Here is a 19,425-nt window from a genome sequence, read left to right as displayed (position 1 = left end):
TTAGAAGAATGAGTCTTAGGATGCTCACACTAGATATAAGGCACCTTAACATGTGTCAGTGGTACTTTACCATCCACTTAGGAAGAAGAACAGACAGAGCAACAGGCTTTGAAAGCCTGTTGAGAAGCCAGAAGAAATCCATAGCCTGCAGTACTTTCTGTCTCACCATCATGTGTCAGAACATAACCTCCTAATAATAATAATAACACTATCATCACCAGACAGAGGAGCAGCTTCAGCGACAGACTGCTGTCACCGTCCTGCTCCACTGACAGTTTGAGGAGATCGTTCCTCCCCCATACTATGCAACTCTTCAATTCCACCCAGAGGGAGTAAACGTTAACATTATACAAAGTTATTGTCTGTTATACCTGCATTTTTATCACACTTTAGTTTATTATTTTTTTTTTATCATCAGTATGCTGCTGGTGGACTATATGAATTTCCCCTTGGGATTAATAAAGTATCTATCTATCTATCTATCTATCTATCTATCTATCTATCTATCTATCTATCTATCTATCTATCTATCTATCTATCTATCTATCTATCTATCTATCTATCTGTCTGTCTGTCTGTCTGTCTGTCTGTCTGTCTAAAGGAGCAAGACCAGGATATTATGCATTTTTGGAGGGCATTTTAATACCTTTATTTATTCACACTATGGCATGGGAGGTAGAGAAATACCAGGAAGCGCTCTCCATTTAAATATATATAAATTGGATGCCTCAATTTAAAGCAGAATCAGTTTTATCTTGCCTTCGTATGGAGTCAAGGCTGGAGGCTGTCAAAAAACAAGGCCTGTTAAAACCCATAGAGGCTATCCTTGTGTGATTTTGGGCTGTACAAGAAATAGAATGTTGTTGTTGTAAACACACCCCTGTACTAGGGTCAATATAGTATCACCAATTGACCTAACCTCTTTGCTGTGAGCCAGAAAGAAAGATTGAAAAGCTTTTTCCAGGCTAGGAAAACTTTTATTTAGGGTTAACATAATAGAAGTGTGAGACAGTGTGGAAGGAAATCAGACCTGGAAACTGGCCAGGTTGGTTTGGAGAGAATGTGATAACTGCAACAGAAAATTTAGGGAAAAAACAAACTGATGCAGTGCCTGTTCAGCGATTCAAGTACAGGACTCCGAAATTTGGAGCAGCAGTGCTAACCACTACAATACTACCCAAATGACGATCATGCTGAAATTATTTAAGGAAAGCACCATTCAGCTGATTAGAGAGTTAAAGGATATTTGTTTATATTTAATAACTGACTGGTCCACTGCTACTTTTTTTGCAGATTTTATGTTAAAATTAGGACCAAGAGCATGTGCACTGTACTGACATATATTGTAATCACACTAAAGTGTAAAGTTGTCTTCTGTTTGGTAGAGTGATTTAGGAAATATGCAAAGGAACAAGGAACTCCTTAACCTGAAGGGGACTTTTAATATTTTTGTGTTTTCCATTTTCCTATCTATTTATACATTGTCTAAAAACTGCCTTCAAGGTATATGACTGACCCTAATAGGAAGCTCAATCAATTCTGTTATCCTAAATCCCAATATGTGAATCTGTAAAATATTACAATGTTACACAATGCCCAGAGAGGACATTTGTAATGCCATAAGACGGTTAGTTGAACATTAACTAAAGTACTAGCTTCTCATTTGTAATTTGATGCAATAATAATTGTAGGTTGAAAATATATTGGCATGTCTGTGCAACTAATATGTATGTAAACAGTGTGAATTCACTTCTTGTCTCCTTTGTCACCAAACCACCCCCTCATTCAATTCAGTGACACTGAAAAGTTTCACATGTATTTTGCTAGTCTTTAGATAAAGTAGGTATATTGTATTATTGCATGTATCTGTATATGTACTTTTGTTGTTTTCATGTTTTGATGTTATTATTAAATGTGTACACACTTGGCGAGGATAAATAATGCTACACTCAAGCTAATTTTAATAAAACATACACCAGTGTGTAAATGTGTTGGACAACCCTTTAACAGTCTTTCAGATCTTAGACACTGTTAAATCTATAGAAAATGTAAAACTGCAAGGCTGTCCAGCAGAATTTTAGAAATCATTTTGCTAAATTGGGTATTTTAATGCCGGAAAGGCAAAGCTCCTACCTAAAACTCTACCCCAGTTATCTACCACCTTCAGTAGGATGAATACAGAGTTCTTTCGGACAAATCTTGTATCAAGGGAAAAAGATTTTTACACTCCTAACCCATTAACAGCTGTGTTTGTTGTTCTTCTAGATGGGCTTAAAGTGGAGAAGGACAAACAAACAGTGATTGCCTTTACTACTCTATTGGCACACAGACTTATTTTGCTAAATTGGAAGAATCCTAGCTCTAAGTCAGTGGGTAACTGATGTTTTATATTATTTGAAATTGGAAAAAATCTAATTCTCACTTAGAGGATCTGTGCAGAACCTTTTCAAAACCTGGCAGGATCACATCAATAATATTTTAGAATAAGCTCTTAAAGCACTGAGGAAGCAGATTCTCTTCCCATTTATTTTTCTTCTCCATTTTTCTTTATCCACTTATTAAACTCATCAATTTATTTATTTTTACTAGCTTTAAGTTTTACTCTGTTGGCCATGGTCTCTTTCTCAGGGGTGGGGGTTGATTTGTTTTCAATCATATTTTTTGTAAAAATTGATTTATTTGTATGGAATGATTACAATAAAATCAATAAAATAAAAAAAAAAGATTTTTAGAAATCTTTATTTTTAGGGTAGGTTATTAACAAGGTATTAAACAGTTGAATTGAACTCGGAACCTCTAAACTATCACGCATATTTCAGCCACTAGTTCAGGCAATGTTTAAAAAAAGTGTATGAACAGGAATTGTGGACATCATTCATCTCTTTTCCAAATCCATTTTTTCAATTATTGGGTTCAGGGTCTTTACAAACAAGATAATGGAATCCATTAATTGCTGTAAATGACCATCTCTTTTTCCGCTGCAGTAAATTAAGGGTTGTATAATTTAGTTAAGCAATATTCTCTGCCAAGTAGATATCTCATTTTAGATTCTGTGCAACATGAAATATGCAAAGTTGTGTAATTCTTAAAATATAATAGGCTTGGAGGCTCAATCTGAATCAGCCATGTGTCACTAGCTGGCAGACAATATGGTCTAGCAGCTAAGGCATTGTACTTTAAACCACTGGGTTACCAGTTCATTTTTCCTTTTTGTCTTAAAGTTTACCTCAGAACATATTACTTAACTTGCCTGTGTCCCAACTGTAAATAAAATATAGTATATTTATAAGCAGTTGTAATATACCTTCATCTTGTAAGTTACCAAGAGTAAACCCATCAGCTAAATACAGAATAATTTTTTTTTTCTTGCAAGATCACCATAATTGCTCACAAAATATTTTTGGATTTATCAATTATAATTTTCCACCTTCTGTTACATCTTGCAGTTATGATTCTTTTGTTATTTTTGGCTATGATCCATTTAGAATGTCAAGTACAACTAGTTTAACTTGCAGTTGGGTTTTTAATGCAGTATTGTTAGCAGATAGAGATTTAGTTAAATTTATCTCAGCCAATGATTAGATTAGGTTTGACTTTTAAAAAAAATGCACAACTGTTGCAAATCCTATGCAGAAAATCAAGCCCTGTAATGTATTTCTGCAAACAGCGGCCACAACTTTCTGAGATGACTTAAAGCATAGCTGTGGAGACAGATAATTCATTAGGTTCCACATAAAAATAAAATGCAAACCAAGAGTATAATTCATTACAACTTGAAAATCAGTGATGAATATGCAAAATGGCCTACTGCTGAGATCTAAAAAAGACTGGCTTAGCAAACAAAATTCAGCATGTTTGCCAGAAGAGAAATGGAGTGACTAATGCATACGTTACATCATTCTTGTTGTGAACATGAAGGAAAAGCTAAAAATATGCAAGCCCCCAAGTTAAAATAAAAGTTTGCAACGTTACTGCAGAAATTGTAAAGACAATTAGAAGAATGATTATGTTTGGCCAGTGAACACCTGTAAAATATTAAATGATGGTTGTTGTCTTAAGAGCTGAATGGCAAATTTTTGGAATCTCTGAGTCAGGATCCACAAATCCAAAACACTCAAAAGGATCAAATGATTAGGCAAACTTTGGTGAAAAGGGCAAACAAACTGTAGTTGGAAATTAGGAAAGTCAAAAGCTGTAATTCCTTCTTTCCTATTAAAATTTTTAAGAGGCTTCTTTTCATTTGTCATAATCTTTAGACTGTGAGCATTAGCAGCCCTTTGCACTAAAGAGGATGAAGACTACAACTTCAGAGTTTTGTGAAATGTGCAGCCAAATCATTAGAACAGAAACGAGACCTTGGAAACATGCTAACTCTGAGACAACATAATTAGAAACATAAACAAGTATTGAAGTAAACAAAACAGAGAACAAATGCACCACAATATTCAAAAGTGAGTGTAGACAATAACAGCATAGGGAGATAATAATAAAAAACTAACTTTATTGAAGAAAACTATTGAATACTTATGAAAATTGGATGAAATAATGCTACAGTCAAACTGGTTTTAATAAAACAAATACCAGTGTGTAAATGAGTTGGAAAACCCTTTAACAGTCTTTTATTTCTTAGACACTGTTAAAGCTCTAGAAAATGTAAAACTACAAGGCTGTCCAGCAGAATTTTAGAAAAAATGTTTTGCTAAATTGGATATTTTAATCCCAGAAAGCTCCTACCTAAAACACTGCACCAGTTATCTGCCTCCTTCAGTAGGGTGAATACAGTGTCCTACTGGACAGATCTTGTTTCAAGGAAAAAAGATTTTTAGAACTCTTTATTTTTGGGGTAGGTTACTAGCAAGGCATTAAACAGACATTACCTTTTCTCTTTCACTATTATTAGAATAACTGCAAATTTGAATTCAAAATGAAATACTGGTCAAAGCCAGAATGCGTTTTCAAAAAAAAATAACTTTGCCATAATCAAAGCTAGGATAGTAACCTTCAAAGTCTATAATCTGATTTCAAAACTGAAACAAGTATCAAAAGTTGAAGTGTTCAGTTTAAAGATATTTGGTACAAATGGCCACCTCATACTGTATATCATGACCACATTGATATCACATGGCTCGTGCCTCATGTGTCTAATAACAATGAAACTAAATAGTGGTCACACAAAAAATAGCAGAAACCAGGAGTACATCCCATGCAAGCAAATCTAAAAATCTGAGACTAAATAATGTTATCAAAATAACAAAAAATTATTTTGTCATTGGCTTTTGAACATGCAGTATGCAATTCTAATTGTCCTCATATTTTCATTTTCAATACATTATTTTTTTTATTATTTTGTTTATTTCCTTTTTAGCATAGGCACTATCATTTAATGTTTTGTCAGTAATGGACTTACATGGCCACCAGAAGTCTTGGTCTGAGTGTTTATTTTATTTTTTGTGATAATGAGTTTTAAGTACCTTCTTTGTAATTTTTAAAATATATGTTAATTTTGCAAGAATTCTTTATATTGAACACACTGTGACAGTAGGGTTGCTCTCTTAGTATCCCCATAAGCCAAAATGTCCAAATAACAAAAATAGTAAGGTAGTTTATTATTAATAAAAGTAATGCAAGGCAAATATAAACAAAATTAAAATTATGTAAATCATTATAGTAAAAACAGAAAACACCTGGGACTTCCTATCAAGGTTTAAAACCCAAGATTTTCCATTGTGGCTTCTTGTCCATTTGCCAACTCATCAAACCACTGTGCATCAAGCACAAAGATGATCACTCTTTTACCTCCCTTCTGTCTCTAAGTCTCAGTTCTGGCCGCTCTCTTTCTTCTGCCAGTTGAGTGTTTGCCCCAACTCACCTCTCACCTCCATTCAAAAATAGTGCTGAAGTAACTTTATATAATGCCTGAAGCAGTCTTTTCTCTAGCTCCCTCTGCTTGCCACATCTATCATTGTGGCTCTCACCCCCAATGCCTGCTTAAAGCAGTAGGCACCCTTAGTGTCCTGACCATCCCGGTTCCTCATAGCAGCACACAGGTCCACACCCATACTACATAGGCACCCTTAACTGCCAGTTAAGAGAATTCTACCAGGCCTTTAACTATCTTCCCCCAAATCTCTTTTATCAGATGGTTAGGAATCCCTGACTAATGTTGAGTCATTTGCTCAGCAGGTTTCTGCCCAGGCAGCAGCTCTCTTTTTTTAACTGCTCTTCTAGTGCTGTCAGCATAGCTATAGCACATATCTCCCCCTACTTGTTGTTTATTCACACTAGCACTTGGAGAGGCAGTATGGAATCTTTTTCACATGAGGATTTTAACCATGCTGCCTTTTACATATTGCTTATACCCCCTTAATTCCCATACTCTCTTTTACAACCCAGCCTTCTTTTTATTGCGTTTATACAGTATATCATAAAATTGTTATTAATCCATTAATGCAAGCATTATATTTCTATTTTGCTCTATTGCTATCTTGTTTTCCTTTATTAGCAAGGTTATTGTTTTCAATATGTGAATGGTTAAATGTTTTCTTAAACACATTTTTTCATTATAATATCTGATATGACAATTTCTTTCTTTCACCTGTAACATGATATGCAGTCTATTCAACTTCAGTTCCCTTGATGTATTTTTTTTTCTTTTCCACATATTGTTTCACATGACAGAAAAATGGGTGTGTGGCGTGACATTGCCTCTATTGTAAGTGAGACAAAAACGATTTCACGTTTTCTTTTCCTGCTTGTTTTTCAGAAGTCAGAACCAGGGAATCCTTGCTTCATCTGTCTGTGAGATTAGGCTGGTTTCATCTCACACAATTTCTGCTGTGTCAGCCAGGTGGTTTAATTGCTTTGTCTTTGCCTTCTGAAGAAGGGGTCACTCCAGTGCAGCTAGCTATACAAAATGGACATGAAGATCTGGTGCAGCTGCTTCAAAAGTAAGTCAGAGTTTCAATTTTTTTTTTTTTTATTCACATTAAGCAAATTTATAGTTTACAAAGTAAAATATTCCTTAGGGTTAAAGTTTTAAGAAAAACTCTTTGAAAAATTTGCTGGAAACCTTTTAGTTGTTTGCTTAAAACCTTTTAGATGAGATGGATCTCTGTTACTTTAGAACTCCCATATATTAAAAACGGCATGTGAAAGTGTTACTGCCATTTAAGGCAAAGTGAAAGTAGATTTTGTTTTGCTTAACAGAAACAGAAGTTGGAAGATAATGCTGCATCAGGACTTCTTGGTGCAAATGCCATAGATTACTGCTAGCAGCAAAAAACAACTCAATGACAGTTTTTTATAGTCTTAAATTGGGTTTTACCTCTACGCTTGAGATTCTCAAGTACCAAACATTTTCTTTACAAATAAATATTTAAAAATTTGCTGCTATATTCCTAGTCCATGGAAATTTAAACTCATTGTTAGGAAATTCAATAATGATGTTATGTAATTTTCAAGACTACTTATACTACTTTGAATCATGTAATTTCATGGATTGACTTGCAATAATATATAGTGTCAATGTACTAATCTGGTTGTTTATTATGAAGCCAGTGTTCATATTAGACCTAGTAAATAGTGCTGCAATTATCTTTGGTTCAAAGATATCAGAGATGATGTGTTTGAAGTTACAATTTTGTCTTACAATGAAGTTTATTAATTTATCCAAAAAAAGATCAGTCTTGAAAAGGCAATAGAAACAAATTGAATTCTAAAGCAGAAGTCTGCAATGTAGATATACGTAATTAATGTTAAAGACAAAAAGTTGCATGCTGTAATTTACCATATTGTGGAAGCAGGTTCTGTGAGAATGTAGTGTACTTTATGACAAATGGGTTTTTAAAAAAGATAGTTCTTATTTCCATAACAAAACTTAGGTCAAAGAACATTGTACTTCTCTATGCGATGTTACTACTTTAACTAAAAATGCTACTGTTATGGGAGAGGTCCGATTGATCAGTGGTCTTTGATAAGTTATTAAAGTTCATAATGTTGTGTTAAATAAGACTGTATATAACTCAAAGTACTGCACACTTTTACAAATAAGAAAAGAGTAAACAATACAGAGTAAAACAATAAAAGACAATACTAAATAAACCATGTAATATTTATAAAGATGATCAATATGCTTTTTGAATTAATTCTAGAGGACTATTTTGTATATTTGATTTTTGTCCTGTTGAATTTTCTTATTAGTAGTTTGGTCAAAGAAATCTAGTTATTCTTAATAACTATTTGTTATAGGCATGTTATCTTGCTAATGAAAATATATGTCATTTAGGTTTGAAAGGCAAAGATTTATTAGTAATTTGTAATTCCAGAGGTTTGGGGTATCTTATGTTGTTGTTAGTGTTTATTTAGTCAAAAGACAGTTTACTGAATATTAAATTTGACCAAATAAATTTTGCAATCCAGAAGGAATTAGAGTTGCAAGGATAGCAAGAAGAAATCTTAAGCTTCTCATGGGCATTGCATAGGGCAACATGTAATATTCATCAATCCTTGAAATGTGATAAAACACCACTTAAATGGGGAGCAGCAGGGCTAATACTTTATGATATGCCATGTTAGCAAATCAGAAATTATACAAATTAGCTTTTAACTAGTCTATTTTATGAATCTGTATGAATACAAATGTATTAAAGGAGATTGGAGGTTGCTTTGATGCTCAATGTTTATTTTTGATTTGTAGAGGGTTGGCTGTTTTGAAAGAGACTACAGAGACAGGGGAAAGGAAGGCAACAAAGCTTAACACAGGCATTAATCAAAAGCCCATATAGTACAATACAGGTATATGAATGAAAGTATTAAACCTTACAGAAAGTTATGAGAACCAAACAGAAAACACTAAGAAAACCAGTTTGAATCAGAAAGAACTATAAAGAAACAATCCAATAGCAATACTTTCACCTCTGCTATTATACATTACTGCTCAAATGTTTTTGGTCACCCAGACATTATCATGTTGCTGATAGAAATTGATACCATTTTCTATCAAAACACATTGAATTGAACTAATTATTAGTGTTTATAATGGTTGTTACAGCTGGAAGTGAGTGATTTGTAATTTATTATTTACTAATGGCAGCAAAGCCCCATTTTCAGCAGCAATTCCTTAAGTGTCCTAGTGACAAACATAGACACATCTGAATAAAAATCCTCAAATTTTCAGTAATCTGTCACATGGAATAGCCTTCATTCTGCTAAACAACAATAGTTTGACATGTTTCTAGAGAAAGCTGTTTCATTTTGACCATTCTGAACCTAGAACTGAACTTTAGGAATGCCAGTACAGGTTTCAGTAGTGCTAATGTAATTACAAAGGTTTCTCTAATAACCAGTTAGCATGTGGACACACTGCACAATGCACTTCGCACAAACTAAGGGAGTTTACCATTAGGACACTGAAATAATTTCTGCTGAAAATGTGACTTTGCGAATAATAAATTTTAAATCAGCCATTTCAAGCAGTAATAGCCATTATAAACACTAGTATTGTCTTGGCTGTATTTTTATTCAATTTAATGGTATAGTGATAATAAAAGGTATCAATTTCTGTCAAAAATGGTAGTGTATGATTAACTTAATAACCATTTTCTAAGTCAGGTGCAAACCATTATTGCTGTGTAATCCCCACCATTACTCCAAAAATGTAGTTACATCTTAGATACAACTTGCTCCAGGAAGTTCTATCTAGTTAAACAAAAAGTGGTGAAGAATGGGAGGCCTGTGTCTTCTGCAACACATATTTAAAGTATTGCATTCTATGTGCCACTTTCAATTTGAAATTGTTCTGGTCCAAATACATAATATAACTGAGGATGTATTTTTGAAAGTCTCTCCTTAATTTGTGTGTTCAGCAAGGTCTGGTTTCCTATTGCCTTGTTCTGCACAGAAGCTTTAAAGTTTCAGTTGCAAGTACAGGAGTCAGTCTTTGTAGTCTTGCTGACTGGATAAGTCTTCACATGCCACTGTATATCTTCTTTATTTGTACATACTCTCCTCGTTTTTGTCTGCTTGTTTGTTTGTAAGCATAAGTGCATAACTGAAATAAAACCAAGTCACTATAAACATTTTTCATTTGTTACTTAACAAAATAGTTGTGAATAAGGCATCTGCCTGGGTTGTGTGGAATCATCTGAAATTGTGCAGATACAAAAGGAAGCAAAATAAAAAGAAACAACTACAAAGTCTACAGAAACTACTACAGTTTAAGGGAAAAAGAACTGAAAAAGACATTGAGTCATCGCATCCCAATGTTACAGCCCAGTGTGCCAGTGGCGTGGAGCATGAAAAGAATACAGGCTAATTAAGAGGGAATGAGAGAGCGTGAGAAAACGTAAACTGTAATGGTAATAAAGCTGTAAATGTTGGTGTGAGAAAAGGAGGAACTGCTGGAGTGTACAGTATATGTTGCGTGGATTTTCCAGAGGCAAACTTACTGAGCACAGGAATGAGTTTGTGGCCCTAGTGGACTGGATGGCGGCAAGGGCTTTCAACAAACTTCTTTGACAGTATTCAAAGATCCAAGGACTTTTAAGTATACCTGGTAGTCCTATAGTTGTAAGGGGCAGTCTTTGGCCAAAGTTTTAATTGTAAATCCAGAATTGGTTTAAGGGCCATCTGCTGATAATATGATTTGATTGTGAATTTAGGGTGTGAAATGGGACGTAGTCTTACAGCTATGAAGAAGTATTAGAGAATAAGTGAGAAATAAATGCACTTGTGGTACTGTTAAGGTTGACAGTTGGGTAGGCCACAACACTGTAGTTTCTAAACTGAGAAGCAAAGCCTAGTAATACAGCAGGGCTTATGTTGTCTTCCACTTTCCTTTGAATCATTATGTTTTCCTTTATGAGACTTTATTTGCATTTATCATAAGTTCTAGACATTAATTTAGGTATGCTGGATATGCAAGTAAGAATTTGATTGTACTTTTTACATGTGAAAGTATTATTACTACTTATACTACTATTGTAATAATGCTTTGAAGTATTTTTTATTTGCTTTTATTTGAAGAATATATAATAGTCTTTTACTCTTTTATAAGTCTTATTTGTCATTTCTTCTTTAAATAATTATCTTAAAAAAATTAAATTTCATAATATTAATTTCTACAGAAGCTATCTCTTAACTCTGACAAATAATTATTTTATTTGAAAGTGCAGCTGTGAATAAGAACTGAATGATGCTCAGTTTTAAATAACCAAGCTCTTGTCATGTCACAGAAATTGGCAAAGATGGACAAAGGTGTACAAATGCTGTGTTTTTGTTTACCCAAACAGATCATATAGAAATTAAGATATAAAGCTAACATTGGCCCTATCAAGAAATACTGTATAAAAATGAATATTTTTTTTCAGATTCTGGCAAGCTTTTCACTACATAAGTAATTAAATGTACAGTGCATCTGGAAAGTATTCACAGCGCTTCACTTTTTCTACATTTTGCTTTGTTACAGCCTTATTCCAAAATGGATTAAATTCATTTTTCTCCTCAGAATTCTACACACAACACCCCATAATGACAACATGAAAAAAGTTTACTTGAGGTTTTTGTAAATTTATTAAAAATAAGAAAACTGAGAAATCACATGTACGTAAGTATTCACAGCCTTTGCTCAATACTTTGTCGATGCACATTTGGCAGCAATTACAGCCTCAATATGATGAATATGATGCCACAAGCTTGGCACACCTATCCTTAGCCAGTTTTGCCCATTACTCTTTGCAGCACATCTCAAGCTCCATCGGGTTGGATGGGAAGCGTCGGTGCACAGCCATTTTAAGATCTCTCCAGAGATGTTCAATCGGATTCAAGTCTGGGCTCTGGCTGGGCCACTCAAGGACATTCACAGAGTTGTCCTGAAGCCACTCCTTTGATATCTTGGCTGTGTGCTTAGGGTCGTTGTCCTGCTGAAAGATGAACCATCGCCCCAGTCTGAGGTCAAGAGCGCTCTGGAGCAGGTTTTCATCCAGGATGTCTCTGTGCATTGCTGCAGTCATCTTTCCCTTTATCCTGACTAGTCTCCCAGTTCCTGCCGCTGAAAAACATCCCCACAGCATGATGTTGCCACCACCATGCTTCACTGTAGGGATGGTATTGGCCTGGTGATTAGCGGTGCCTGGTTTCCTCCAAACGTGATGCCTGGCATTCACACCAGAGAGTTCAATCTTTGTCTCGTCAGACCAGAAAATTTAGTTTCTCATGGTCTGAGAGTCCTTCACGTGCCTTTTGTCAAACTCATCGCGGGCTGCCATGTGCCTTTTACTAAGGAGTGGCTTCCGTCTGGCACCTCTACCATACAGGCCTGATTGGTGGATTGCTGCAGAGATGGTTGTCCTTCTGGAAGGTTTTCCTCTCTCCACAGAGGACCTCTGGAGCTCTGACAGAGTGACCATCAGGTTCTCGGTCACCTCCCTGACTAAGGCCCTTCTCCCCCAATCGCTCAGTTCAGCTCTAGGAAGAGTCCTGGTGGTTTTGAACTTCTTCCACTTACGGATGATGGAGGCCATTGTGCTCATTGGGACTTTCAAAGCAGCAGAAATTTTTCTGTAACCTTCCCCAGATTTGTGCCTCGAGAGGTGTCCTGTCTCGGAGGTCTACAGACAATTCCTTTGACTTCATGCTTGGTTTGTGCTCTGACATGAACTGTCAACTGTGGGACCTTCTATAGACAGGTGTGTGCCTTTCCAAATCATGTCCAATCAACTGAATTTACCACAGGTGGACTCCAATTAAGCTGCAGAAACATCTCAAGGATGATCAGGGGAAACAGGATGCACCGGAAGCTCAATTTTGAGCTTCATGGCAAAGGCTGTGAATACTTATGTACATGTGCTTTTTTCAATTATTTTATTTTTAATAAATTTGCAAAAACCTCAAGTAAACTTTTTTCACGTTGTCATTATGGGGTGTTGTGTGTAGAATTCTGAGGAAAAAAATTAATTTAATCCATTTTGGAATAAGGCTGTAACATAACAAAATGTAGAAAAAGTGATACGCTATGAATACTTTCCGGATGCACTGTAGTCCCATGAGAATAAACTGTACAACATGTGAGCTTTTATAGTATCTCCATGTGCTTTCCAGACCCTGATTGTGTGCTTTAATATAATACAGCTGAGTTTAATAGGGCATCTTTTACCAGACACAAAGCACAGCAAGAGGGTGATCATTTGAAAGTCTGAGTGACAATGCACACAGCTTTCAGTAACAGCTCTAGCAGCTAACAGGTTAACATCAAGCAATTAGTACATAATTAATAGCAATATAAATGTGGCTTTATTTCAATATATTTCAACAGTCCATCTTTATTAATATTCTTTTGCTTAAAGCATTTTAGTTTATTTTTTCAAAATGTAATATTTTCACCGGGCAGAGAACTTTTTGTTTCTGTAGAATTTAAATAGTTTGTACAGTGTTCAAAAACTCATTTGTGTAACTCAGGTGTTAGCCAATGTAAACATTTATTTGTGTTTTGTTGCTTCTTATTAATTTAAAAAGTAGTAGCATAAATTGAATAATTACTTAAATAACTGTCTCAAGTGAAAGAGTTTGAAAAAATACAGTAGAGGCCCCATGGAGTCCTCAGTTGAAAACTCAGCAAAATATAAATATTAATAACTTATTGCCAAAGCTGTTGATTAAAGTTCAAATGATTTATCAGAATAATTCCTCATATTCATTTTTTTAATGACAAAACATGTACTATATAGGATTTGGTTCTGTATTACTTGATTCAAGTTCAAAAGAATATTTGCTTGACTGAAGTGTTCCCATATGTTATTTCACTCTATTGTAGCTGCCCAAAATGTATTTCTAATTATGATTATTGTATATAGGTTTCCATCAAATATAAAAATTCAGACATACTTCAAAGCTTTCAGTTGCAGTTGTCAGGATTATCATTGTACTTTTATTCTCATTCTTTTCCTTTTTTATTTTACAGTCTTGATGGTTTTCTTCTTTGATGTCATCACCTGTAATTCTCCACAGTTCAATTACCACAGTGCTATTTGTGCCCAAGATCTTTGTGAACGTGTTGAATTCTGTGACTTGACATGGGCTTGTTTATTTAAAATTGATCTTTATTAAGATTTGCACTATGTTTCAAATAAAATCATGGTTTGTCAGAGAGAGAAAGCTATCATCTGTAGCAAATAATATTATGTTTCTAATCTTCTCCTTGTGCACCAGTTTTAGAGTGCACATTACTGTTTGGTTTGGGTTGCTTGTTCCTGTTAAGTGTATTGCCCCTGACTGTATGACTACTCAGCCAATTATGCCCTTAGTCACGTCTCATTACTTCTAAAATGAGTCAATCTCTTTACAGATTCATTGTCATCATACCAGCACTCTAATATATATATTTTTTCCTTTCTTTATAATTTTCACCTAGATTTGAAGCCAATAACTATTAAAGTTTGGTGCACATCTGTTTTTTACAGTTGTTTTACAACTACTTCTATTAGTGTCTCTTCTATTCTATTCCATTTACTAAAGTGAAAGAGACAGTGTTCCCGCTGGGTTTCTTTGTCTTTTTCTTTTTAGGATATCATTGTATAGGACCACATGATACATAGGTAACAGTTTATTATGACTAATGTGTACAGGAAAAGGATGTTGGGTGTTATTGGATCTTTTTTGTTGATTGATTGATTGATTTATTCAGTGGATGTCTTTTCCAAAGGTCTGCTTACATTAAAAATGTTTTCTTTCTGTGCAAAGAAAACATTCTGTAATAATAAGAAAAAAATGGTACGTTAAAATGTCCAGCTACACCTTTGAGAAAAAAATGAAAGAAAACAGTTTGTTTCACATTTATGGTGGGTAACAAGTGTTACCATGTTAAGCAGTCAAGTCAAGTTGGGGAACATGCAATGGTACGGTGCGTTGGCGTACCCACTACATGACAAAACAACTGGGGATCCCGGTTGGCAACCCCCCAGGCAGACACACAGGCCAGTCCCACTCTCCGGAAGTGACCTCTATCTGCCGCAGCCAGTTGTTAAGTGGGTAACCACTTGGCCTGGTCCAGCCACTCAGGTCCCCAACAATGAGGATCTTACGAGCTGGATCACCCTCGGGGAAATGCGCCACATGGCCGTTGTGCAATAGCTGACGCTCCCTCAGAATACAGGTAATGTGCCTCATTCGGGACTCCGTGAGCAACGGCAATGACACAAAGTCAAACCAATGGCACCCAAAGATTATCCGGAGAGACACAGTACCAAAGAAGTCCAGTCTTAAGAAACTATATTGGATATTTGAGATTGAAAACCTTGAATTTTTATAACATAAAATTAGTTATATAAAAGATTTTTTTCCTTGTATTTTTGTGTTTCCATTGATGTACAGTACTTAGTATTGAGTGTTATTTTTTGTCAGAGAGTCCTTAAGCCATCTTTATTAACAAAACTAATATTTGAAAACATCAGGTTGTTTGACTCTGTTGTCTTTTAATTCTTTACTTCATACATTGACAGACATCTGTATTAATTTCTGTTCACGTTTCAGTTCAAATAGAAGACAAAGGTTTTAGGTTTTGGTTAAAGTAGGTTTTAGTATCATTTTGGATGAAAGCCAAGAAGGCAAGGACAACTGTTGTTATATCATTTGACAACTTGTCTATCATAGGTTTTATTTCTGTAACATAAAAGTATTTTAGTTTTGTATGAGTTTGATATAAACTGAGTATTATTCATTCATTGTTTATTTATTTTTTAAGGTTTTAGTGCTGATATCCAGGACTCAGAGTACATGCTTTATTATTTTTTTATTGATAGGACTTTTAACACACAATAGGTTTTGTGCATAGTTAGTATCCCCTCCCACTTTTTGTGAGAGGTTCCACCCTCAGTTCAAAAACACCCACCCTGGGTTTGAGTGAATGTGAGTAAAAGAAAGTATATCCATCCATCCATCCATTTTCTAACCCGCTGAATCCGAATACAGGGTCACGGGGGTCTGCTGGAGCCAATCCCAGCCAACACAGGGCACAAGGCAGGAACCAATCCTGGGCAGGGTGCCAACCCACCGCAGAAAAGAAAGTATATCGTGTGGTATATTCTTCTGTTTATCTGTTACTGTGGCTTTCAGTCTCAGTGAGTGAGACTGTAGGGACCATCCTGAAGCCTTTGCTTTGAGCTCCCCAACAGATCTTTTAAAGTAATCATATGGAGCTTTTAGAATTACCATTATTGGACATAGTGTGCACACAATATTCGGTTTATAGGACAATAGCTTAGCAAAAGTACAGCTAACAGCTGTGCAGTATGCATGTCTCCAATTGTTTATTTTTTGTAGCTATAATTTCAGAGTACAATGAGATGAGTGGTGATTCCTGGCCCAGGCAAGCCTCATTTTATTATTTTGCAATTTTAGCAATGGCTTTCCAACTGCCACTGAACCTGTCAAACCTGCAGCTTCAGACTTGCTTACTTTGACCTATGTTAAGCTACACTTGAAGCTATTGTCCTGTGAGGCACCTATCCCACAACCTGTTGATTCTCTGAAGTTTGTCTTAGTCTAAGACTGCCATGTGCAAAGTCAGGTGCTGGCTAGAGTGGTGTAAAGCACTCTACACTCTGGTGTAAAGTGGTAAATCATTGTGGCGGTGTGGGTCGGCCCCCATGGGAGCCTTTTCACCCCACCACTGCCGATAAAATATTCAAGGGTTGAGCCAGCAAATGAGGACACCACACACACAAAGCAAGGGGAAGGTGCATAGTGTTTAGTGCTTTTATTAAAAAAACAAACAAACAAACAAAATCAGTGTCCAAAAGTGAAGTGTTTCCAAACAATGTCCAATAAATAAATAATTCATTAAAATAGTGGAAATCCGTGAGGTAAATAAGACATATAAGAAGACGAAAATCAGTGCCACAGCTAGTGGGTCATTGTTTCTTCCCGACTTGGATGAGCCCAACACAACTCCCTCTTCGTCTCCCCAGCTCAGCCATTGCTCACTCTGCTGGCAGAGACACTAGCAGCTGCGGTCCTCTTCTCCTGACCCTTGTCAGCCTCCTCGAGCATCTTCATTTGCGTTCTTGTAGTCGTCCCTCGGATCCCTGGGGAGGACGGCAACTCAATCACACCTGCTCCTCAAGAAATAGTCAGAGGGCAGTATCCACTACTATAGCACCAAGCTTTTGCTTTTACTTGGGGCAAATGACTGTACTACCTTTCCACACACTAGCTGGCTTGATCTGCCTCTCCACCCACTGCTGTTCTCATGGCTCTTCCCTACATTCAATGTCTTTTCTGTTCTTTTCCCCTTGTCATGCAGTTCCCTTTTTAGAATGGGGACATGGCACAGCTGCAGCAGTTTTCAGCTTCTGGCACCAATTTAGGGTCAGGGCTTAAACTGCACCCGTGCAGGGCTGTCCGCTCCCTTACCACGCATGGGAACTGCTCACACCCCGCTACCACGCCCTCCACCTGAAGACGCAAGTCTAGCAATTACTTATTTAAAAGACTCCAGTCAGCTGCAGACCTCACTTTACCACCATGTTTCAGTATCTGCTACTCTGATGGATGAAACTGGGTTGGGTAGATGTCAGGTGAACGCTACCATCCTGACTGCAAAATTGGTGAAATAATAATGGTTTGGGCTGTATTTTGGGATTTCAGCTAGGTCACTTGGTTCCAATGATTGTCACTGTTAAAGCAAATTTGTGGCAACAGTTTGAGTAACACATTTTTCTGTGCCACCATGACTATGTACAAAGCCATGTCTATAAGGAGATGGATTGATGTGTATGTTTTCGAGGAACTGAAGTGGAATGTCGATTGTGAGCCAATTCTTCTTATCCAACATCTGTATTTCACTGTCAAATGCTCTTTTTACTGATTGAGCAGATATTCCTACAGACACACTCCTTCCCAGAAGAGTTGAGGCTGCTATGGCTGCTTTGGGGGTGGGGGACACAGTGTTTGTGCAGGGTTGTTGGTGACTTCTGGAATGTCCAACAAGCTCATATAAATGTGCAAGTCAGGCATGGGATTCAGGAACACAGAGGGGCAGTGCTACCCACTGCTACCCATTTGTTGAATGATCTTTTTATATATATATATATATATATATATATATATATATATATATATATATATATATATATATATATATATATATATAATAGATAGTTTTTTTACACATTTGTATAATTCATTTTCATTAGTATGTGCTTCTAGGTTTTGGTAAAACATTTGTAATAGACAATACAGGTACAGTATGTAGCTGAGCATTTGGTTTTGAGTCACTGACTATACTATTTATTTTTTTGTAGTCCTCCAAATCCCCTTGTGACTCCTTTGGCTGGAATTTCTCACATCCAGACTGACAGCTACAGCCTTTTAAAGTTCTGTCATCTAACTAAGTCCTTGACTTTAACAATCAAATATGGTATGGAAAGGACGGTAGAATCAAGCATTGGGTTTCTGAGGAAGAATTTAAAGGATAATAATTTCCTCAGAGAGGTAAGTGAGAAGTTTTTCAGTTATGTGTTTATTATATGTTTAACAGTATAATGTAAGATTCATGCCTATTTTTATGCATGCTAAATGTTACTTTATTCCTTGTTATGTTAAATTGTTTTTAACTGAGAACTATGAGAGGCCTTCAGTACCACTGGGATTCATGGAATTGACTATGATGAATTTAATTTCTAACATTTGTTCAATTAAAACCTCAATTTAAGGGTATTTAATGAAAACAATAAAATGCTATTAAACAAAGAAAGAACAGACATAAAAGTAAATCAGTAAGAATAACATTGTCTATCCAGACGTATGTCAAGCAATAGGGTGACAAAGACCATAGACTGATAGTTTTTTGTCCCTAGGGGGAAGTTTCGCTTTTTACAGAAGCTTAAATAGAATAGAATAATATAGAATAAATAAATAAGATAGATAGATAGAGAGAGATGGATAGATAGATAGATGAATATATACTCACACACTATGGTCTGAACACAGATTATTATGCAGGCATATTGCTGTTGGTAGAAAGGAGTCCCAGTCACGCTTCTTGACACACTTCTACTGAATAATTCATTGGCTGAAAGTCCTAAGTGTTAGTGTATCTGAGAGAGGATATGCAATATTGTTTGTAATGGCACTCAGCTTTGCTAATATTCTTTCTTTTGCAACTATTTTCAGGGGTATAATTTCTAGTAGATATTAGGTTGTAGATAGTAGATTAGTGATTGTCAAATTCAGTTCTGTGGACTCTTATTTGTCTGCAGGTTTTTGTTCCAACCAACGTCTGTTTTTATTTGGACTCCTAGCCTAATTTAGCAAGCTATTATTTGCAAGTTTGTTTGTTATGGGGTCAATACAGAAAGAGCAAACATTTGTTTTATAAAGTTTAGTAGAATATTAGAAGCATTTGTGTATAGTGTGTTTAAATTACTTTTTAAG

General features: G+C 35.8%; 1 protein-coding gene across 3 annotated transcripts in view; it reads left to right on the top strand.

Moving 5' to 3' along the window:
• The window catches only part of arhgef28a (Rho guanine nucleotide exchange factor (GEF) 28a), a 255,985-nt gene that overhangs the window by 24,982 nt on the left and 211,578 nt on the right, over positions 1–19,425 (top strand). For all 3 annotated transcript variants that reach the window (XM_039758444.1, XM_039758443.1, XM_039758445.1), the window contains exons 3-4: positions 6,764–6,947; positions 18,294–18,483. In XM_039758444.1, coding sequence (XP_039614378.1) covers positions 6,764–6,947; positions 18,294–18,483 — 374 coding nt within the window. The remainder of the gene's footprint in view (positions 1–6,763; positions 6,948–18,293; positions 18,484–19,425) is intronic.

Source organism: Polypterus senegalus, chromosome 7 (genome assembly GCF_016835505.1).
Source record: "Polypterus senegalus isolate Bchr_013 chromosome 7, ASM1683550v1, whole genome shotgun sequence".
Taxonomy (NCBI): domain Eukaryota; kingdom Metazoa; phylum Chordata; class Cladistia; order Polypteriformes; family Polypteridae; genus Polypterus; species Polypterus senegalus.
The sequence above is the reverse complement of the archived record's forward strand: the minus strand, read 5'-3'. Positions and strand labels throughout refer to the sequence as shown.